At 36.6% G+C, this 24,150-nt stretch overlaps 1 protein-coding gene across 5 annotated transcripts in view; it reads left to right on the top strand.

The window, feature by feature from the left end:
- Positions 1 to 24,150, top strand: part of RICTOR (RPTOR independent companion of MTOR complex 2) — a 140,086-nt gene that overhangs the window by 19,622 nt on the left and 96,314 nt on the right. For 4 of the 5 annotated variants that reach the window (XM_005672429.3, XM_021076929.1, XM_021076927.1 and 1 more), the window contains one exon: positions 16,601 to 16,698. In XM_005672429.3, the coding sequence (XP_005672486.2) occupies positions 16,601 to 16,698 (98 nt within the window). Of the gene's footprint in view, positions 1 to 9,049; positions 9,471 to 16,600; positions 16,699 to 24,150 lie in introns of those variants that run through there. The other variant, XM_021076928.1, reaches the window with a different exon arrangement.

Below are 24,150 nucleotides of genomic sequence, written 5' to 3'. Positions count from 1 at the left end.
TCACAGACATAGTGAGCAGACTTGTAGTTGCCAAGGGGGAAGAGGGGGGAGTGGGATGGACTGGTAGTTTGGGATTAGTAGATTACATTTAGAATGGCTATTACATCTAAATGTCATAGATGGATGTATCTATGACATTTAGAATGGATAAACACCAAGGTCCTACCATATAGCACAACGAACCACATCCAGTCTCCTGGGATAGACCGTGATGGAAGATAAATATAAGAAAGGGGATGTATATATGTATGACTGGATCACTTTGCTGTACAGTGGAAATTGGCACAACATTGTAAATCAACTGTACTTTAACAAAAAAATTTAAAAAAGGAAAAATTAAACTCCTTACATTGGGATTTTTTTGGATTGTCCAAAAGAATATGTCTAGGTTCCAAAGATGCCTGTGTTTGGCTTCACAGTCTCAGAGAAGTCTCTTTTTATTTGTTTTATTTTTGTTTTCAGCTTTATCCAGAGAAATTTTTCTTTGCTCTCTGGCTCTGTTGGATGAGTGTTCTTCTAAGTGTATCCTAAGGTCTAACTTTTTGCCTAATGGACTCCTCGTCTTGCTCTAGCCCAAGGGTAAGGCCACACTCCTCAAGTCTTGTACTTAAGCTCTAGAACAGTATTTCTCAAACTTTAATGCTTTGGAAGTCCTCTCCTGGGGTTAAGTAATTTGCTTGGAAGACTCATGGCAAAAGGATACAAAGCAAAATCAGCAAAGAGAAAAGTTACATTGGGGTGAAATCTAGGAGAAACCAGGCACAAACCACTGTCTTCTCCCTGTGGATTCACACAGGACATGCTTCATTCTGCCAGCAATGAATTGTGACAGTACATGAAATATAGTCCACCAGAAGGTTTGTTAGAGACTTGGCCCCTAGGGTTTTTATTGCAGACTTGAGAGGTAGGCAGCCTCTGCCTGGCAGGTAACAAAATTCCAGACTCACAGAAGGAAAGCAGATATTCAGCATAAACCATATTGTTTGCGTAAGTGGTTTAGACCCAGTGAGCCACTCTTACCAGTTAGGGTGGTAGAAACCTTCCCCAGATTTGTTTCTGGATGCCAGCCAAAGACTAACGTGTTAAGCAGACCTTTTTAAGGGAAAGCACTTAGGCCTAGTAGGTTAACTTTTTCTGTACTAATGAAGCACCTGGGGATGTTGTTTAAATGAAGAGTCATTTTGGGTAGGTATGAGAGGACCTAAGATTCTGCATTTGTAACAAGTTCACAGATAGACTTTGGTAGCCAGGTGGTTTGCTCTGAGGGCTAGAAATCCTTCTTTCCAAGAATATTTTTATCCTAAACAGTAAGGTTTTATTCTGAATTGATAGAAAAGCTTTTTGTTGGGGTTTAAATTCTCTGGGTTGACGAACAGTTTTTTAATGGTTTATTTTCTTATTTCTTTTTTGCTTTTTTATGGCCACACTCAAGGCATATGGAAATTCCCAGGCTAGGGGTCGATTGGAGCTACAGCTTTTGGCTTAAACCACAGCCACAGCAACTCAGGATCTGAGCTGCATCTGCAACCCACACCACAGCTTCCTGCAGCGCTGGATCCCTGACCCACTAAGGCCAGGGATCGAACCTGCATCCTCATGGATACTATTTGGATTTGTTTCCTCTGCACCACAATGGTAACTCCCATTTATAGTTTATTTCTTATTAAACTTTATTCAACCTGAATAAGATCTTCTTAATTTATACTTCAGTATTGGTACATGTTTTGTCTCATTGGGAGAATGGGAAAAGTGACAGTTTCAATGACTTTGTTGTAGAAAAGAGTGCAGGATCTGGAATGTTGGTAATATTAATTGTGCAGACCCATAATCTCATATCCACAACTTTGAAAAAATGAAAACCCTGAAAATGAAAGCTATTTACATAAATAATGTGACCTGACAAAACCTAACCTGACCTAAACCCACTTGCCAGCAAAACCTGACCGGACTTTGTGTTAGTTCAATGTTTCTCCTCACATATTTCACCTAAAAAAAATTACTATATGTGAATACATAATATACATACAGTTGGGACTGGTAAATCCATGATATATTACATTTAAAATAAATTTTGGATTCCTAAACCTATCTAACCCTAACATTTCAGATAAAGGATCATCTGAAGGTCCTATAGTAGAAATACGGAAAACAGTTATGTCTTAAAAGCACTATCAAAATATATAAATAAATATATAACAATATTGACAATGTGGATCATATTCAAACTCCTGTTCATGCAGTATATAACCAAAAAACGTTCATTATATTGTTTTATTTATAATAGTTCAAAGCTTTTTTTTTTTTCTGGTTTTTTTGCCATTTCTTGGGCCACTCCCGTGGCATATGGAGGTTCCCAGGCTAGGGGTCGAATTGGAGCTGTAGCCACTGGCCTACACCACAGCCACAGCAACTCGGGATCCGAGCTGCGTCTGCGACCTACACGACAGCTCATGGCAACGCTGGATCCTTAACCCACTGAGCAAGGCCAGGGATCGAACCAGCAACCTCATGGTTCCTAGTCGGATTTGTTAAGTACTGAGCTACGATGGGAACTCCAATAGTTCAAAGCTTTTAAAGGTTAAATTCAAACAGCATTTGTAAATTTACTTTTAGATTGCTTTTGATTATTGGTGTCAGTGTTAATTATTTATGCATGTCCAAGTGAAATGTATGGAAGAATAAGTGGTAAATTTATAATTAGAGGACTTGTTTACATTTGTATTACACAAACCAGTTGTATGGTGGCATTTTTGCCTGATGAAGATCATCCTTGACCAAGGTTCATTAAAAAGCTTAATTTATCATGTTATTTCCCTCATGAATGGGACTACAGATTAGCCAATATGTTTTTATTTTGATGATTTTATTCGAGTTGTATCTTCTTTGATGTATGTAAATGGTTTTACTTAACCGTAAAAACATAAATAGAATGCTAAATATGGTAATTTCTACAAGGCACTCATTAGGAACTTAGTAGTTATAAAAACAAGATAATATTGTGTATAGTCTATATAAGAGGTGCTGAAGATACATATACTAAGATGTCTCGATGATATTTGTTGATTACGTGGATGTAATTTTATAGTTCAGAGAATTTTACTATTGTCTGAGGAGGAAATTTTGGAAAGTTTTTTTTTTTTTTTTTAAAGGATGAAGTAATTTGATTTTATGACATACTGAATTTGAGGTAGACCACCAAACATATAAATAGATTTGTTTCTTTAATTGAAGATAAAGTGTATAATTGAAATTTTGAGGCATTTTTTATATAAAGGTTAAAATTGAGTTTGTTAGGGTTATGGAGACAGTGAAAAGAGGGCCTGAGAGGGGCAAATGATACAATTTTATTTAATATTTAAGTATATAAAACAGGAGGAGGGGATGTAAACCCTTAAGGGAGGTACACAGGGATAATGAGAAATAGGTAGAAGAGGACCAAGAAAAGGTAATTATAGAAATCTAGGGAGAGAAAGTGAATTTGGTTAGTGTCTGCCAGCACTATAATGGAAAAGGCAGGGCATTTGAAAAGCCAAGAAAAAGCCATTGAATTGGGCAAATAGTAAACTTGAAGAGAACAACTTTAGTGGAATGGTAGCTTAGACACCAGATTGGTAGGGTTTTGAAAATGAGCTAAGAATTAACTTGGGTCTCAGAGAGATTTGGTAGAATAAAAATGTAGTGTCATTTCAAAAATGGGAAATAGTGGGCAAGAGCACATTTTTTAAAAGACAGGTACAAGAGTTAGTGAAAGAAACTGAGGTCACTGAGAAATAGTGAATAGATGGAAGTATTAGAGTTAGAAAATAAGATGTAGAAGCAAGAATATAAATGGAAAGGCTAGACAGTAACATTGTAATAACATTTTTCATATTTCTAACCCATACTCAAATTGAGTGTCTTGCGGCCAAAGTGTATTTGTACCCTTTGCTCCTTTATTAGTTTCTAAGAGGGAAGTCCTTAATTACATTCATAGAGGCCACCTGTCAGACAGGTGATCTGAACTATTCATGTTTGGTAGAGAAAAACAGAAACATGAAAGTAGCTGTACAAGCAAAATGTACAACTAACTTTGTAAATAAATCTAGTCTGTGTATATATAATAATTAATTGTCTCAGCTTTTAGGCACAGCTGTTCTGTTCTTTTACAGGGTTCATTTACATAGTGAATTGTTTCAGAGAGAAACAGTTTTTCTCTTATAATAAGTGATTTCTAATTAGGGGACTGTGGAAACAAAATGATGTAATAGATTAAGACATAGAAATTTTATCAGAGCATCCAGTGATTGTAATCTTTATATTGTAATTGCTTTTAGTTGTTTTTACTATTTTAGAAAATGTTCTTACTGCAGACAGTACTTTTGATATGGTTTTTCTGCAGAAAAACATGACAGAGATTTCTTTGAATGGCATACACTTCTGTAGCTTGAAGAATAAATAGCCTTTGAAGATATTCTTTGTATAATGTAGTATATTACGCATATACAAAGTAAAAGTGCTTTGTGAATTTGTTTGCAATTCTCTACTACAATTCCAACGAATTTTATAAGCCAGAGCCATCTACTGATCTCTCAATTTTATTGTGAGAAAGGGAAAGAGATGAACACTAAGAAAGCATTTCATACATTTTTTTTTTCCTTTCAAGCAGCTCTTCATTTTCTGCTAGAAATGTCTGAGCTATCTTTACCAGAAAATCTTTAAAAATTCACAAATTACTTACCATGTAAAAATAGATAATGATGGAATGATTAGAAGATTATTAGAAAAGGCAGTTAGTTAGGCTTTGGTTCTTTATCCAACTAATGCACTTTGGGAACATGATTACTAGCACAGCCATGAATGTAAATATAATGCTTGGAAGGAGGTGGGTGTAGAGAGGGGTCTGGAAGGTGATTTTCTAAAGATAGGTGGCAGGATTAAATGTCTACCCTTTCCTCTCTTTTTGTATTTCTAGACATTGTCATTTAAAATGTTTCTATTTGACAAATTTGAAGTCAAGGTGATTACATAGTTGATTATATTAGATTTTTTCTTACCTTAGAAAGTGAGATTCCTTTTCTTTTTTTTTTTTTTTTTTTTTTTTTTTTTGTCTTTTTGCTGCTGTTGTTGCTATTTCTTGGGCTGCTCCCGCGGCATATAGAGGTTCCCAGGCTAGGGGTTGAATTGGAGCTGTAGCCACCGGCCTACACCAGAGCCACAGCAACGCAAGATCCGAGCCGCGTCTGCAACCTACACCACAGCTCACGGCAACGCCGGATCCTTAACCCACTGAGCAAGGGCAGGGACCGAACCCGCAACCTCATGGTTCCTAGTCGGATTCGTTAACTACTGCGCCACGACGGGAACTCCATGAGATTCCTTTTCCAAGCAATATAAAGACATGGTTAGGTTGGGGGTAGTGAATGTTTTTGGTTCTCAGAATTTGATAAATAGATATGTTAAAGCAGTGTGATCTTTCTTATTTGCACCTATTTTGCATATAGCTTGACTATAGTTATTGTTATTATAATTAATCATGAGGTAGTATTTCCATTGTCAGTTCCTTTATTTTTAATATTCACAGTGTGACCTGGGGTCTTCATTTGTTATGAATGCCAGATTGTGAGGTCAAGTTAAAGTAGCAAGTTCCTCTGTGAAAGGAGAACAAAATGTAGTCTGTGATATCTGATAATATAACCAAATTTTTTTCCTTTTTTCTCTTAACTGTTTGTTGAATTATACCCACAGAGAAGTTAATATGTTATAAGTATATTTATTGCTCAGTTAATTCTCAGATTGACACACCTGTGAAACTAGCACTTAGATCAAGAAACAGAGCTTGATATATTTTAAAGTTTTATGTATTTATTTCTGAATAGTATATTCATTTATTCAGAAAATGTTTTGGGGGGTTGGTTACTGCGTGTTAAACATTGTTCTCAGTATTAGAATGACATCACAGTGGCGAACAAAAGTTGACTCATGGGGAGATAAACGTCAAACAATCACTCAAATAAATGTATGATTACAAACTGGTATGTACACTGAGGGTACACACACGCTTCTGTGAAAGACAGTGTAATGAGGTAGACTGTGGGTGATTGTATATTGGAGAGTAAGGTAGGCTCAGAGTCAGATTGCTTCGGTTCAAGTCCTCTTGCCACATCTGATGTTTAAGTGACTTTAGCTAAATGAACTAATGTCTCTAAGACGCATTTCTTAAAATAGGGGAGATAATGGTAGCTCCTACTTTATGTAGTTGGTATGGAGATTAAAAGAGATTATTCATGTAAAAATATTAGCACAATATATTATAGGCTTTTGATTTGTATGTTTACTCTGGAATCAGTATTTTTTATAACTCATTTATTTCTTAGAAACACAAGTTTGAAAACCACTGCTCTATAAGTCTGTTTGTGATGAAGGCTAAGTAGCCAATTATTTTGCCTCATCATTTTAACATAACATGCAAGGTGTTTTTTGTTGTTATTATTTGTTTTTTGTGCATGTGCTTACTACCAATGGTAGAAAAATTTCCCTAAATCTCTACTTGTGCTAGGATTCTTATTAGGAAGTAGTATCATACCTTAATTTATCCAGTTGAGAAGGCCTTGATTCTTTCCTTTACATTTCTTCCCATCTCTAATCTGTTTTTCTGTCTGTCTTTTTAGGGCCAAACCGGCAGCATATCGAAGTTTCCACGCCAGGGGTCAAATTGGAGCCACTGCTGGCCTACCCCACAAACCAGAGCAGTAGCAACAAGGGATCCGAGCCGAGTCTGCAACCTACACCACATTTTATGGCAACATCAGATCCTTCACCCACTGAGCGAGGCCAGGGATCAAACCAGCATCCTCATGGATACTGTTGGGGTTCGTAACTACTGAGCCACAACAGGAACTCCATCTAATCTGTTATTGATTAAGTTTCTTGTATGGAAAGTTTTTGTAAGCTCAATTTAAACCTACCTTTCTTCTCCCCTCCAGTCTTTCTAAACACAGAGCTGATTGCGCCATCTACTTACATAAATATGTTCCTTAATGATTATCCATTGTCCAAAGATGCCTAAATTTCTTAATATATCTTATAAGGCATTGGAATGCAGCTCCACTTTCCATTATTCCCTGTCATCTTGTTTTCTGGGAATGTATAATTACTTTCAGGTCCTTGAAAAAAATACCATATTTTTCCATATTTCCATTTTGTATACATTTTGCTCTTTCCCATCTTATGTGCCTAGAAGACTTATTGTTTATGGTCAAGAATCAGTTTCCAACACAACATTGTAAATCAACTGTACATCAGTACAATTAATTAAAAAAAAAAAAAAAAAAAAGGAGTTCCCATTGTGGCTCAGTGGTTAGTGAACCCAACTAGTATCCATGAATACGCAGTTTCAATCCCTGCTATGAGCTGAGGTGTAGGTCGCCTATGTGGCTCAGATCCCACTTTGCTGTAGCTGTGGTTTAGGCTCAAAGCTGAAATGCTAATTTGGCCTCTAGCCTGGAAACCTCCGTGTGCTGTGGGTGTAGCCCTAAAAACCAAAAAAAAAAAAAGAAAAGAAACTTAATTTTAAAGTATTTTAAGTCATTTAAATTAGTTTATTTTGCAATTCATTCAATATACTGATTTGAAATAAAGATGACAGAAAATATAATTTTAATAATGTTATGTATCCATATAACTTTTAATAGAAGCTCTGTTCAAATGAATTATTAACTATTTCCAAATGACTATTTTTTATGTTTTATACCTAGATCAATCCTGGTCTATATTTTACAATTATATAATGACATGCTTGCAGTAAAGCAGTTAAAGATAATTTTTGTTCATAGAATTTTAAAACTATCACATCTGTGAACTGATAGATGCCAGTTAAAGGTATAAAATGAAAAATTGCAAGAAGGACCTTTTTGTCCCTCAGTAGTGTTTCCCTTTTTCCCTTGAAATCATTTAAAATGAGCAATTTTTTGGAGTTACAGAAAAAAGACTTTTTTTTTTTTTAATCTTTCATCCTTTTTAGGGCCATACCTGTGGCATATGGAGATTCCCAGGCTAGGGGTCTATGATTAGAGCTGTAGCCACTGGCCTACGCCACAGCCATAGCAATGCCAGATCGGGGCTGCGTCTGCGACCTTTACCACAGCTCGCAGCAACTCCAGATCCTTAATCCACTGAGTGAGGCCAGCGATTAAACCTGCAACCTTATGACTCTTAATAGGATTCATTTACGCTATGCCATGACAGGAACTCCAAGACATATTTTTAATAAAAATAAGAAGCATGCGTAAAATGAGGCAATTTGACAGTTCAAAACTGAAGTGGAAGAAAAGAAATCTGAACCCCTGGGACACTGGAAAGACAATATTAAAATGTTGTGTAGATCAGGAGAAGCTGCCTTACCTTTTCCTGCAATCTTTATTGTAAGAGTAGGACACTGGAACAGGAACCCAACAAAACTGTTCGCTTCCAGTCTTTGAGAAAAGCATATAGAGAAAAGTTCTAGTTCAAAAATTTTACTGCATTAGTTGCATTTTAACTTTGTATGCTTATCGTGGTCGTATCATTTATAATATAACCTGGGGTACTTTGAGGAGTGAAAGGAGGTTACACTGACACAATAGGTGTAAATTAGAACCCAGGCAGATCAGATACATGTTCTGTCATAACTGCTGTGATAGCGGTATGAAAAATGTATCATGGGAACATAAAGAAGAGAATTTGTAGGTTAAGGAAAACGTTTCATATCTGAGCAAGACTTCTAAAAAATGAGGATTTTCTCCAAATTGGGTAGAGAAAGAAAGGGCATGCCAGGCTGAAGAAACCTAGTGCCATCTTGCTGTCTATGTAGTCTTGCTTCTGTCTAAATCATTACCTCTTAAGAGATGCTTCATGCCCACCATTCTTCTAAAATAGCTCCAGAGAGTTCCTATCATGGCTCAGCAGTGATGAACCGACCGTATCCCTGAGGACGTGGGTTTGATCCTTGCCCTTGCTCAGTGGGTTAAGGATCCCGCATTGCTATGGCTGTGGTGTAGGCCAGCAACTAACAGCTACAATTCGACCCCTAGTCTGGGAACTTCCTTATGCCATGGGTGTGGCCCTAAAAAAAAAAAAAAAAAAATGGCCTCATGGAAATGCTCAGTTTTTAGTATAATAAACCTAACATTTAAGAAGATTATAACTAAACCGATTTTTTTTGCAGTAAAATTGATCAATAGGTTTTACTTGCCCATCTCTACTACAGTATTTATATGTAACAACACTGATGATTAAAAGATTATCTGCTACAGTTGCTTGAGAGGAAAAATGATTATTTTCACTATGGGAGGGTAGATAAAACTTGTTCTGCTTTCCAGATTGTTACACCAGAACAAATGGATGAAAATTACCAAGGGACAGATTTTGGTGTCATTACAAGAGAAAATATTCTACTACTTTATCAAAGATGCAGTAGGCTGTCCTAGGAAGTTCTGAGTTCCTCTGCATTAGAGGTAAAAGGAAGGCCCTTTTCCCAGGCTGCTGTCATTGGGATAGATGCTTTCTCTACTACATTATATAACTCTTTGATATTAATAATTGTTAGAATTTCAGGAAATGCTAGGTAGTTTGAAGGAGTGCTTCCTCAACTTTTGGACCTGTGGGTAAAGTTGAGAAGATGTACTTGCAGTGTCCTTGCTAGTAGAGGAGACAGATTTGCTGAAGTCTTTTGCAAAGGTAATACCAATTGTAGTTATTGCCGTATACTTTTAATCCTCTATGTCTGCTCACAATAATTATAGATAATATTAAAGATTTAATTAAGTACATATGAGATTTGTGTGGTCATTTTGTTAATCTGCAGCCATCTAACTTTTCCTGGCTGGTTGCTTATTAGTGTTTGTTCATGTATATTCACAAATAAATCACAGAAAATATTATTCACTGCTGCTTCCACTTCTAATTCCTCTGACATTTTCAAGAAGGCAAATAAGATGATTAAAGTTCTTTCTTTCTTTCTTTCTTCTTCTTCTTCTTTTTTTTTTTTTTTTTTTTGGTCTTTTTAGGACTGCACTTGCAGCATATGGAGGTTCCCAGGCTAGGGGTCCAGTTGGAGCTGTAGCCGCTTGCCTACTCCACAGCCATAGCAACGCAGATCCGAGCCGTGTCTACGACCTACACCACAGCTCTCACGGGAATGCCGGATACTTACCCTGAGGCCAGGGATTGAACCCACAACCTCATGGTTCCTAGTTGGATTTGCTTCTGATGGGCCATGATGGGAACTCCAAAAGTTATTACTTTAAAAATGAGGAAATCTTGGATCATAAAAGTAATACACTAAACATAATCAAAATTCATTAATTTAGACACACATGTGAATTAAACATTTGCTTGGGCTGATTACAAAACTTTCACATGATTGATCCATAAAAATTATTTTTGCTAAGCAAATAATTGTAATTACAGTTGCTACATTTATTGAGTATCTCTTATGGGCTAGGTACTATGTTAATAAGTAAGTTGCACCTCATACCTCATACCTTGTAACATTGTCTTCAAGGTTAGATAATTAGAATATTCACTGTAGATATGAGAAGAGGGTGCCTTTGAGGTTCAGTGACTTAACCAAGACTCTGTGGTTTATAGGTGAATGAGATTCAAATCCAGTTCTTTTTAATTTCACAGTTGTTCCATTACTTCCAAATAGATGTATGCCAGTAGTTTTTGGTCATTAATTTACAATGTGTACTTGAACCTAAATTTATTTAAAAATCAATTTTATGTTGTATACTTATTGACAGGTAAACACATTAATATTTTTTTGTGGCATGTTACAAAGCAGTATATATTGCAAATATTTAAAAATAAATGCATATCACTCACATGTATACATAGACATGTGTGCGTGTGTGCATATGCACAAACATGGAGAAGTAAGCTGAAGGGAATATATGTATGTGTATATATACATACAAAATAAATATACGTGTGTGTGTAGATTTATAAAGATAGGCTTATTTACTGTAATTTCCTTTTGGTGGTTTTCTGTATGTATGTATCTATGTATATGTACTTATATATTATTAAATTGCTGAATATTGACTATAGTTATTTCATTACCTCCAGAGAGAGTCATTGGAAATGCACATAGGACTTACACATTGCTGAATATTGACCACAGTTATTTCATTACCTCCTGAGAGAGTCATTGGAAATGCACATAGGACTTACACAATAAGAGGAAAAGAGCCACTGTAGTTCTAGTAGTTCTTTTGTGTTTTGCTTCCTTGCATTTGAATAGTTGGCTGTCATCATTTGCTAGCCACAATTTTTTTTTTCTCTTTTTCCTAGCCACAGTTTTTTTTTCCTCTCTTTTTCCTTTAATGCAGCTGTAGGTTTCTTAAACTGCTGGACTTCGGAGATATCCTGGTAGATTATCTCATTTGTGCTTTATACTTCTCAGATGGCAGTATTATCAACAGACAGTTTTGGAGAAGCTGAATTGGAAACATTGAGAGCAGGAAGAAATGGAGATAAACCTCTTCCTAAATTTCTTCCTCTCAACTCCCCATAAAAAGCACATTGATCTCAGCTTGCTCATGTAGTCTTAAGTTCTGACTGTCTGGCATAGGAGTTGGCTCATGAGACAGGATATTTTATAGAAACATAGCCACATTATTTACCTGTGTGTTTTCTAGTATTGCTTTCTTGGTTACAACACCAGAGTTGAGGTTATACTAGAAGAAGAGACTTTATGGCCTGCAAAATTTAAAATACTTACTATCTGGGCTTTTTTAGTAAAAGGTTTGCATGCTCCCAATCTAGCATGTAAGGAAGAAACCAGGGATTTCTCAAATCATTATCAGGGAAACTTTACCCTGATATTTCAAGTTAGAGTTCCCCATAGGAACTTTGTAACACAAGAGCATTACACAGTATTTCATGTCTAAAATGTTCATAATACAGAGTTCCTGTCGTGGCTCAGTAGTTAACTAACCCATCTGGTATCCATGAGGACACGGGTTTGATCCCTGGCCTTGATCAGTGGGTTAAGGATCCAGTGTTGCCATGAGCTGTGGTGTAGGTCACAGATTCGACTCGGACCTGGCATTGCTGTGGCTGTGGCGTAGGCTGGTGGCTACATCTCCAATTCGACCCCTAGCCTGGGAACATGGTCTCTAAAAAGACCCCCCCCCCCAAAAAAAAGCCCTAATACTATTTCTGTTTTTGTGACTATGCCTGTGACATGAGGAGGTTCCCAGGCAAAAGATAAAACCCATGTGACAGCAGTAACCCAAGCTATACCAGTGACAGCACCAGATCCTTAATCCTCTAAGCCATTAGGTAACTCCTTTTTTTCATTTTATTTATGTCTTTCTGTCTTTTTAGGGCTGCACCTGCCACATATGGAAGTTCCTGGGCTAGGGGTCTAATCAGAGCTGCAGCTGCCAGCCTATGCCACAACCACAGCAACAGCAACGTGGATCCAAGCTGCAACTGTGATTTGCCGCGTAGCTTGCACCAATGCCAGATCCCTTAACCCACTGAGCAAAGGCCAGGGCTCAAACCCGCAACCTCATGGATACATGTTGTATTCTTTTTGTCTGTGTGTGTGTGTGTTTGTCCTTTTAGGGCCTCACCCGCGGCACATGGAAGTTCCCAGGCTAGGGGTCTAATCAGAGCTGTAGCCACCGGCCTACACCACAGCCACAGCAACGCCAGATCCTGGCCGAGTCTGCAACCTATACCATAGCTCATGACAACACTGGATCCTCAACCCATGAGCCAGGCCAGGGATTGAACACGCAACCTCATGGTTCCCATTCGGATTTGTTTCTGCTGCGCTGTGATGGGATCTCCACATGTTGGATTCTTAACTCACTGAGCTACAGTGGGAACTCCATTTTATTTTTATATTTTTTTCTAATACTATTTTTGAATTGGTCTAGGAAGTAACATAGTTACTGGGAGGAAACATGTTCTGCCTTTCAGGAAATATATTATGAAGAAATGTTGAAATTCTCCCATATTCCAATTCCGATTGGTGCTTCCTGATAATTATATAAAAGAGAAAAAGATGAGGAAGAAAGCAGGATAAGGGCTGATTCATTCTGATTTGGATTGACAGCAGTAACTAACCTGCGTTATAGTGTGTTAGATTCATTTTCTGTCGTTATTCATTAGGCAAACATTTGACCCAATATTGGCTTCTCGTGGCCTGTCAATTTTCATATTGTGGGCATAGATGGTGGTGGTGGTGGTGCTTATCAGTTTTTTTCCACTTGTACATAAGGTCCAGTAAAGAAGGATCTGATTGCTCATTGACATATTCCCATTACCTAAAACAATACCTGACCATAATAGGTTATTCATTTAATACTTTTTGAATGGATGAACTCAGACATGAGATTTTATTTTTGTCACAAAATTGCAGCTTTTCAAAAATGTCTGCAATCAGTTTGTACCTAGAAAATAGTCAATAATTAGAAATCTGCAAGCCTTTGTGAAGAATGTAATCTTCAGACTAATAATCATCCTGTTAGTCCTATCACATCAATCCATAGTAGTAACTGTGTCCTCACTTCTGTGAAACTTTTTGTTTGGTGCCTGACAACTTAATGATAAATTAAAAATTATAAATTGATGAAAAATGATTTAGATTATATTTTTCCATTAGGCAAATTTCACACTGCTTTAAAGATACTTGACTCTGACTTTGCAAACTACTGTAGGTTATAAATTACTTTGAGGCTTGTTACAAAAATTGTATTAAGTTGTCTAGTATCCAAACAGATACCATTTATAACAAAAAGATACCACTAAATACCAACAGTGGTCTACTGATGGTCCATTTGCAATTCTTTTTCAAGAACTCTGATCCCACCCAATGATGAGCTGTTTTCATTCCACTTGTAAGACAGCCTCAAATAGTCATTAATTGTAAAGAAATACCCTGAACCATTTAAAATTAGATTGAATTTCATTGGAGTCTTAAAAAATATCCAAAATTTGTAGGAAATGCTGTAAGGTCAAATGAATAATCTCACTATGTAGCAGTTTCAAAGTGATTGGAAACTGGGATATTTAATCTGTTTAGTGGTTTGACACTAACCAATTTGTGGCAAACATTGAATATAACAGAATGGGGGAAGGTATGCAGATGCAAGCTAAATAGAACAATGCAACCAGTTTCATAGCTGAAGAAAACACTAATTCAAAACAAATAGTTACAGGAAGTTCCCTTGTGGTGCAGCAGGGCTTTGTTGTGACTATAGTGCCGGAGACTGGGGTTTAGTCCCTGGGCTGGGAACTTCCACATGCTTTGGGTGTGGCCAAAAACAAACAAACAAACAAAATAACCAAATGCTTCCTTAGTTTTGTGTGAACAGATAAAAATCTCAAAGGAAGTCATAATGGCTCTTAAACTAAAATACCAGTAATGTGACACTGGTTTGATTTTTTTTCTCCTTTAGATTGTGCTTTTGCTCAAAGCAAATAGGATGCTGAATATATTAATAGAAAAATAGCTTGTAGAAACCTGAGGAAATTGACACTCTATTCCAGGACTTGGCAGACTACCAATCACAGAGCCATATCTGACTTTGGCCTGTTTTTGTAAAACAAATGAGCTAAATATGGTTTTTATATTTTAAAAGCTTTTTTTTTTCTTTCTTTCAGTATTTAAATGATGTTCCTCTGTTTTCTCCTTTGCCTTGTTTTCCACAAGAAATTTGTCATCCTTCTCTTTATTCCTCTGTATGTAACTCGTCTTTTTCAATCTGGTTGCCTTTTAAGTTTTTCTCTACTAGTGGTTTTGAGTAATTTGATTATCATGTGCCTTGGTCTATATTTCCTCCTGTTTCTTGTGCTTGGGGTTGATTGAGCTTCTTGGATTTATTGGCTTATTTTTATTAAATTTGGAATTTTTTCACTTGTTATTTCTTCAAAAAATTTTTCTATCCCCAATTTTTTCCTTTGAGGGTTCCACTTACTCATATTGTAATAGGTGGCTTTAAGTCCCATAGTTCACAGATGGTCTTTTCATTTATTTTTTTTCCCTTTGTGTTACTTTTTGGATGGTTTCTATTGCTTTGTTTTCAAATTCACAATTCTTACTTTCTATAAAAGCTATTATACTTTTATTTATTTATTTTTTGGTCTTTTTGTCTTTTCTAGGGCCACACTCACAGCATATGGAGGTTCCCAGGCTAGGGATTGGGAGCTGTAGCCAGAGCCACAGCAAGGCGGGATCTGAGCTGTGTCTGCAACCTACCTATACCACAGCTTATGGCAACACCGGATCCTTAACCCACTGAGCGAGGCCAGGGATTGAACCCTCAACCTCATGGTTCTTGGATTCGTTCACCACTGCGCCACGACGGGAACTCCATACTTTTTATTTTCATTCAATATTTTCGTTTGAGACATGGAAGTTATCTTCTCCAGAAACTCAGTTTGAGGGCTTTTTACACTTTTCATGCCACTCCATAAGTTTTCGAACATATAGACTATGGTTATAAAAATTGTTTTAATGTCTTTTTCTGCTGATTCTAATGTCGTGTCAGTTCTGGGTCATTTGCAATTGATCGATTTTTCTGCTCACTATGGGTCATGTTTTCCTGCTTCTTTGCATGTCCAATGATACTTGGATGCTAATCATTGTAAATTTTGCCTGATTAGGTGCTTCTTTCTTGTTTTTTTTTTATTTTTTATTTTAATGACTCTTCTTGAGACATGTTTTAGTTACTTGGAAACAGTTTAATTCTTTCAAGTCTTGCTTTGAATATTTGTTAGGTGGGATCAAAGAAATGCTTAGTCTGTATTTGTTCCCCACTGCTGAACCAAGACTTTTCAGAATACTCTAACCAATGCCCAATGAACTGTTAAGGTTTTCAGTATGGCCCTTAGGAACAAGCATTGCTCCCTGTCTTATGTGAGAGGAGTGCAAGGTACTCTTCCCTTTAATTCTTTGGAGTAATAACTTCCTCACATGCATGCACCAATCATTGCTATACTGATTACCTGAGGGTCCCTTCACAGATGTCTAGTGTTCTCTCTCTGTACAGTGCTCTCATCTCTAATACTTTTGATCTTCTTGGTCTCTGAGATTTTTCTCTCCAACCCAAAACACCTTACCTGGGTTTCTCCTCTCAGCACCTAGGCCTAGAAACTCTCAAGACAGTAAGCTGGGGCATTGTAGGGTATACTTGTTTATTTCTCATTTCTTAGGGATTACTTTTCTTTACTTCTTGATGTCCAGTGTCTTGAGAACTCTAGTTTTATACATTTTGTTCAGTTTTTGATTCAAATAGGACAGAATTTTTGATCCCTTTTACTACATTGTGGCCAGAGGTAAAAGTTATGCTTGGAGATGGGGGCTGAAATTTAAGAATTAGTGGTCGAATAATTCCACGTGATGATATACAGAGTTGGACATAGTGGACATAGTAGAGCGAAGGTCATCAAATGAGTCATCCACATGGCCTTTGACGTCTTCCAAGTAGGTAGATTTGAGAAACAGTGTAAGACTTCAAAAATCCAAGAGCCAAAGCTGTGAAATTTTAGTAATTCATGTTTTGTGTATTTTTTTTTAACGAAAACACTCTTTTAAAATTATGTTAAATTGTTTTGTCTGTTCTAGAACCTTCTGATAACTTAAGGGAGATTCTCCAAAATGTGGCCAAATTGCAAGGAGTATCAAATATGAGAAAGTTAGGCCATCTGAATAACTTTACTAAGGTAAGTAACTCCAATCTTTATATTATTTTCTTAAATTCTTTTTTCCTTGTTGTGCTTATTGGATACTACTTAACCATCATTAGTAAGAAATTCTTGAGTATTCACTTTATATTAGTGCTTTCCTCTGCTGCTTCTCATGGATTTTTTCAGATATTTTTAAATTCAAAAATATATTTGAATTAAGGAAGGTATGCTTGTTGTAAAAAATTTGGTAGGTTCAGAAGAGAATAAAGAAAAAAATCAGAGTTCATAATTCAGTCTCCACTGTTATTTACATAAGATGTATTTCTTTTGCCTTTTTATACTTATTTTTACATAATATTATATGATGCACATGTTTATATATAAGTATAGGTGCTACATTGCATAGGCATAACCATAATTTTAGAGAAATAATAGAACTTCCCCTTTCTTTCCTTGATACTCTATTCCCATTATCTGGATCTCAGTTAGAGCTCAAGATAAACATGGGGCCCTTGTCCCAAATAAATATTGACTTGATCTCTGTTAGCAGCCAAGAATTCCCAAGTTTGATTGATGGATTGGAATGTCATTGAATCTGGTAGTGCTGGATAGTGAACTCTTGGAAACACTAAAATACCTATAATTTGAGGTGATGGCATAAGTAGAAAACAGAATGTCTACTTGAGGAAAATTTTTTTCCTTTTTAGTTAACTAAATATAAACTGTTTTACATTTTGAATGTAGGAATAATTATACATTTTAACCCCTTGCTATTCAAAGTGTGATTCATATACTAGCAACATTGGTGTCACCTTGGAGCTTATTTGAAACATGCTATTTTTGGCCCCACCCCAGACCTGCTGAATCAGAACCTGCACTTTAGTAAAGATCTAGGTGAATTTTTGTGTCCATTAAAGTTTGAATGGCACTGTTTTAATCCTTCCAAAATGTTCAGTCCTTTGCTATCTGGTAATTAGAACGTGGCTTGGATTTGATTTTATTTCATAGAAATAAAAAAGGATGAAAATATAATCACTGTGTAACAAAATTGCTTTTTCAATATGGTGTATAATAAATACAAAATAGATTAGTTTTTTCATAGTTAGGGAAACATACGTATGCGTTTATTTTTCCTTGGTGAAACTGAATATTCTGGCTTTTGCTTTTTTTTTTTTTTGGTCTTTTTGTCTTTTAGGGCCACTCCTGTGGCATATGGAGGTTCCAGGCTAGGGGTCTAAATTGGAGACGTAGCTGCTGGCCTATGCCACAGCCACAGCAACGCTGGATCCGAGCCGCATCTGTGACCTACACCACAGCTCATGGCAACGCCAGATCCTTAACCCACTGAGTGAGGCCAGAGATGGAACCCACAACCCCATGGTTCCTAGTCAGATTTGTTTCCACTGTGCCATGGCGAGAACTCCTGGCATTTATTTTTATATAACATTTGAGAAAATTATTTTGTATGAGGGATGACAGTGATTTTTAAAAAACTTTCAAATTCATTGCTTGAGAAGAGGTTTTCAAAAATATACCTGTGTCTGTATTTTATGAATGTAATAAATATGGTCAAATACCTTTCTTCAGTGTGCTAGTCAGATGACATCAAGTTTTTCAGACTGAGGAGTTGTTCCAAGTTGCAAATTATGTCTCCTGGTTTCACTTTATTTCTAATTTTATATCATTCTTCTTCACTCACCTCTAATGATAATGCCTTACCAATTCCCTATATTTAACTGTTGAAAACAATTAAGAGAGGTTTATGTCCTGTTTGAACTCATGGTTCCTGTCATAAGCAAGTTGACACCTAGATTTGTAGTTGCACATTTCTTAACAACTGGTATTCAGAAAGTTGGGAATGAATGTAAGAATGGCATTGATTTCTTTTTTTTTTTTTGTCTTTTTGCTATTTCTTTGGGCCGCTCCCGCGGCATATGGAGGTTCCCAGGCTAGGGGTTGAATCGGAGCTGTAGCCACTGGCCTACGCCAGAGCCACAGCAACGCGGGATCCGAGCCGTGTCTGCAACCTACACCACAGCTCACGGCAACGCCGGATCGTCAACCCACTGAGCAGCAAGGCCAGGGACCGAACCCTCAACCTCATGGTTCCCAGTCGGATTCGTTAACCACTGCGCCACGACGGGAACTCCGGCATTGATTTCTGTTACTTCTCTTTGGCACCAGAATGGGTCCTAAGCAGTTATAAAAATCTGGAGCAGCCCTGTCCATTAGAAATATAGTGTGACGGGAGTTCCCGTCATGGCGCAGTGGTTAACGAATCCGACTAGGAACCATGAAGTTGCGGGTTCGATCCCTGCCCTTGCTCAGTGGGTTGACGATCCGGCATTGCCGTGAGCTGTGGTGTAGGTTGCAGACGCGGCTCGGATCTTGCGTTGCTGTGGCTCTGGCGTAGGCCGGTGGCTACAGCTCCGATTCGACCCCTAGCCTGGGAACCTCCATATGCCGCGGGAGCGGCCCAAGAAATAGCAAAAAGACATAAAAAAAAAAAAAAAGAAAAAAAGAAAGAAATATAGTGTGAGCCATGTATATAATTTTAAATTTTCTAGTAGCCATACTAAAGTAAGAGGAAACATGTAAAATCATTTTTAATAATATATTTTCTTTAATCCTGTATATCCAAGTTACTGTCATTTTCTGTAATTATTACATAAAATATAAAAATATTAATGAGATATTTAACATTTTTTATCCTCAATCTTTGAAATCAAATGTATCTCTTATAGTAACTCTCAATTCAGACAAGCCGTATTTCCATGCTTGTAGCCACCTGTGTGTGGCTAGTAACTACCAACCATAATGGACAGTGCCCATGTACAACTTTTTTTTTTTTTTTTTTTTTTTTTGGTCTTTTTGTCTTTTTGCCTTTTCTAGGGCAGCTCCCTCGGCGTATGGAGGTTCCCAGGCTAGGGGTCTAATCAGAGCTGTAGCTGCCGACCTATGCCAGAGCCACAGCAAGGCGGGATCTAAGTCGCGTCTACAACCTACACCACAGCTCATGGCAACACTGGATCATTAACCCTGAGCAAGGCCAGGGATCAAACCTACAGCCTCATCATTCCTAGTCGGATTCCTTAACCACTGAGCCATGATGGGAACTCCTAGAATTTTGTTTTGTTTTGTTTTGTTTTTGGCCATGCCTGCAGCATGCGAAAGTTCTGGCCAGGAATTCAACCTGGGCCATGGCAGTGGAAATACTGAGTTTTTAACCACTAGGCCACCGGGGAACTCCTAGAAGTTTTTGAAATAAGAGAGGTCTAAACATCTATTTCTAGGAATTTGTTGGACATCTTTCTTTTTCTCTGCTCTGTTCTCCATTTATTTTTATCTAGATTCCAGTCTCTCTTGGGTTGGGGTCAGTTACCCTCTCTCCTTTTTTCACTCTTCCATTTCTTTGTTTCTTTTTGAAATTTTCTGATAGATTTTACTAAGTTGTTCCCTCCACTTGGTCTCTTCTTGATTCATGCTCTCCCAGGCTCTTCTCCAGTTTCTATCTCCCTGCATTTTTTTTTTCTTCTCCTTTGTCTCCTTTCCTGCTTCATCTCCTTTCTCTTCATCCTTTTCTACCCCCTTCTCCTCCCTCCTTCCCTCTTCCTTCCCTATTCCTTTCTCCTTCCCTTCCATTATTGTACCACTGTAGAGTGTAGAATAATGCATGTTTTTAATGAAGGTCCCAGCTTTTGAGCTTTTTGTATTCGTGTTTTTTTGTTTTGCCATATCTTTTGTTTACACTTTTCACATTTCTGTTTGGTTTTAGTATCAGCTTGTAGCAGCCCTTTTATTGGCTGTTTTAGATTATTTATGCATTTAAAAATCAGATATCCAAACTTATTAGAATTTCTTTATAGTATGAGGGACTTGGGTCAGGATGTGAGGGACCTCAGAGTCCATGAAGATGACATGATAAAGTCTGATTTGGCTGCTTGGGGATACTGTGGGAAAAGGACGAACTTCAGATCAAGTAAATGGGGTCTTACAGTCCAGCTCTGATCTTAATGAGCAAGACAGTCTTGGGCAGATTTCTTTACCTATTAGAAGCAAAGTCCCAGTATAGTTCCTGGCACATAATATGTACTCCATAATGGCCTTGCACCATAGGGTTTGTTTTTTGTTTTCTTTTGCATTTTTTTTTTTTTTTTGCCACTTTTTAAGATTTGGTATTTTGCTTCACTGAAAAGGTGAGTCTGCTTAATAGCTTGAGTTGCAGATTGGTAAACTGTTGTTGTAACAGAGTTTTTCAACCTATGCAACATAGGCATATTGGGCCAGGTAATTACTTGTTTTGGGAAGCTGTCTTATTCATTGTAGAGTGTTTAGCAGCATCTCTGGCCCCTACCTACTAGATGCTAGTAGCACATCTCCACCAGTTATCACAAGCAAAAAAGTTTCCAAACATTGCTAAATGTTTCCTAGGGGACAGAATCACCACTGCTGTAAATAAAGGTATGTAGGTTTTATTATAAAATTCCTCCAAATACCTAGCACAAAGTAAATGCTTATAGAATTTAATTAAAATATAATGTGCCTTTGAATCCCTCTTTTTTTGGGGCAAGCTAAATTAATAAATATTTACAGAGCTGGTATTCTTTTAAAATCTATAAATTCATTAACTTACAGAGTAAAATTTAGAAATTTTTAGAAACCTGTAAGCATAGGTCTATAGAATAAGAAAATAAGAAAAATGGACCATGATTCCAAGAGACTAGTTAGACAGGAGTTAATTGGTCACTCTCTATCATGTTCCTGTATTAGGTTATATATGTTTCTACTAATTTTCGTCTATTCTTTTATCATAATTATTATTTGTTATGGGTTATTCTCTTATTAAACTGAGTTTCTTAAACACAAGAAATATGTGGTGTTTATTTACTTTTTACTCTTATGTCCCCTTCTACCACAAATCCTAGCACATAACAAGTGTTTAATTAAAGGTATTCTATAGCATTAGGAGATTTTAGAGTTTAAATATGAAATTTTGTTGTACTAGCATTTCTTTTGTTATTAAGTATAGCCTGCCTGTTAGGATTAAGTTAATTTAGTAGATCAGTGGGGCTAAAATGTTGGAGAGGGTAGACTTCATCTCAAGAATGAAACCTCCTTTTAAGGTATGAAGAGAAGGTGCTAGTGATGTGATCCTAGAACCATGTGAGTGTCACACACCCATGCTTGCTTTCTGACATCATTTCACTAGATAAAGTAATGTGTATAACAGACTGTGGATGAATATAACCTTAGTATTCTATTTTTAAAACTGACAACATGCTCATAATCTAAAGACCTGTTTTTAAAAATGAAAATATTTTAGTTCTTTTACATTTTAAAGTTTTTTCCTATGTTTAATCCCATATATTAAAAGCTGCAGAGGAATCTTTATTTTGTTCTGTTTTAAAAACTTCAAAATCATATATGCTACATATAAAAATTAAAGTGGCACCAAGTAATATATGGTAAAAAGTAAAAGTCCTCTCTCACTTATCCTTCCCGTCACCTCCTCACTCTGACAAAAATACCATTCCCTAAACCACTAGAAGATGTTTTTCCTCCTCTGGTATAATTATAAATGTGTGTGTATGTGTGTGTGTGTTTATTTCAGTGAATTGTAAGAATTAATTAAGCTAAGCAAAAAGAAATGTTTAATGCTCATTTTATTTACCATTTATTATATGTATGCACAAAGGTTTTTTTTAATGAGATTGAGATGTATTGATTTGCACTTTGCTTTACGTATTTTCCAATATATCATAGAGTCTTTTCCTTATCTAATAAATGTAGATCTGCTTTGTAGCTGCGTATGTGTGTTGATAGATGTATGAGTGGGTGCATATCCATCCATGTGTATGTACATGTATTTGCGTCCAAATAAAAATAGGTATGTGTAATACATATACCATAATTTATTTAATCATTCCATCATTAGAAAATGCAAGTTCTTGCCACTTCTTTTTGCTATTTTAAATAATGCATTAGTAACACTTGTGTACTGTTTTGTGCAGAACAGAATTTGAGAAGTGTGATTATTTAGCCATGAGCATTTGTACCTTTTATTTTAAAACTTACTTATAAATTGCCTTTTGAAAAGACTATGCTGTGGAATTCTAATTTGATTGGATTTATTAAAGTTTGGGTTATTTTGTGTATTGCTTTCTTAAGAGAACTGTTCAGGTAACCTTCAGAACGATATAATAAAATAAGAACAGCATTTAACTGCCCAGTTTTAACTTAGGTGTTTTTTGGAGTTCCCGTTGTGGCACAGAGGAAGCGAATCTGACTAGTAACCATGAAGTTGTGGGTTCTTTCCCTGGCCTCACTGAGTGGGTTAAGGATCTGGCGTTGCTGTGAGTTGTGGTGTAGGTTGCAGATGTGGCTGTGGGGTAGGCTGGCAGCCATAGTCCTGATTTGACCCCTAGCCTGAGAACCTCCATATATAGTGGGTACAGCCCTAAAAGGCAAAAAAAAAAAAAAAAAAAAAAAAGACAAAAAACTTACTATTTATTTTAAAAGTTAATACTTTTAGTAAGCATCTCAGAGAGTTTTATTACCTAGAGATGGTTCCAACTTCATTTTATCTTTGTCAGAATATTAATATAGTTGATAGCCCCCTTTGAGTATCTTAGTATTTATAAGAAAGTTCTGTGGATTAATGATAACAAATAAATTGATTGACTGATGTTGGACATGGATTTTAACAGGCAAAACATATCAATAACATAAAACCTTTACCCCATTTAAAAATAAAATATTATGGAATTCCCGTCATGGCTCAGTGTAACGAATCTGACCAGTATCCATGAGGACTCAGGTTTGATCCCTGGCCTCATTCAGTGGGTTAAGGATCCGGTGTTGCCGTGAGGTGAGCTGTGGTGTAGGTTGCAGACGTGGCTTGGATCTGGCGTTGCTGTGACTCTGGCCTAGGCTGGTGGCTACAGTTTCAATTAGACCCCTAGTCTGGGAACCTCCATATGCCTCGGGTGCAGCCCTAACAGGACAAAAATACAAAACAAAACAAACATTTTAAGTGACTGTTAGGATGCTCATTCTTAATTTTTTTGTCCTTTAATACAATTTTTTAAAAATTATTATTTCCCTAATACAATTATTTTTTTCTACTGTATAGCACGGTGACCCAGTTACACATACATGTATACATTTTTTTCTCACATTGTCATGCTCCATCATAAGTGACTCACTCATTCTTAATTTTGAAAAGTCTTTAATGATTTCTAAACATAAATAGTAATTTTAATATTAACAAACCTATGTTGCAGGGCAGGCATTATTGCATTTAATAACATACAGGAGATAGGAAGTTACAAGTAACAGATAAGACAGAATTGAAGAAATTGCTACATAATGATTGAAGGTTAATTAGTAATTCAGTCAGTAGTTGAGGTAGGATGAGATTTCCCCTTGTTTAAATTTACCAGTTCAATATTCTTCTTGCTATTTCTGCTTGCTTCTTTCCTAGAGTTA

The sequence above is a fragment of the Sus scrofa genome, chromosome 16, assembly GCF_000003025.6.
Source record: "Sus scrofa isolate TJ Tabasco breed Duroc chromosome 16, Sscrofa11.1, whole genome shotgun sequence".
In the NCBI taxonomy this organism is placed as follows: domain Eukaryota; kingdom Metazoa; phylum Chordata; class Mammalia; order Artiodactyla; family Suidae; genus Sus; species Sus scrofa.
The sequence above is the reverse complement of the archived record's forward strand: the minus strand, read 5'-3'. Positions and strand labels throughout refer to the sequence as shown.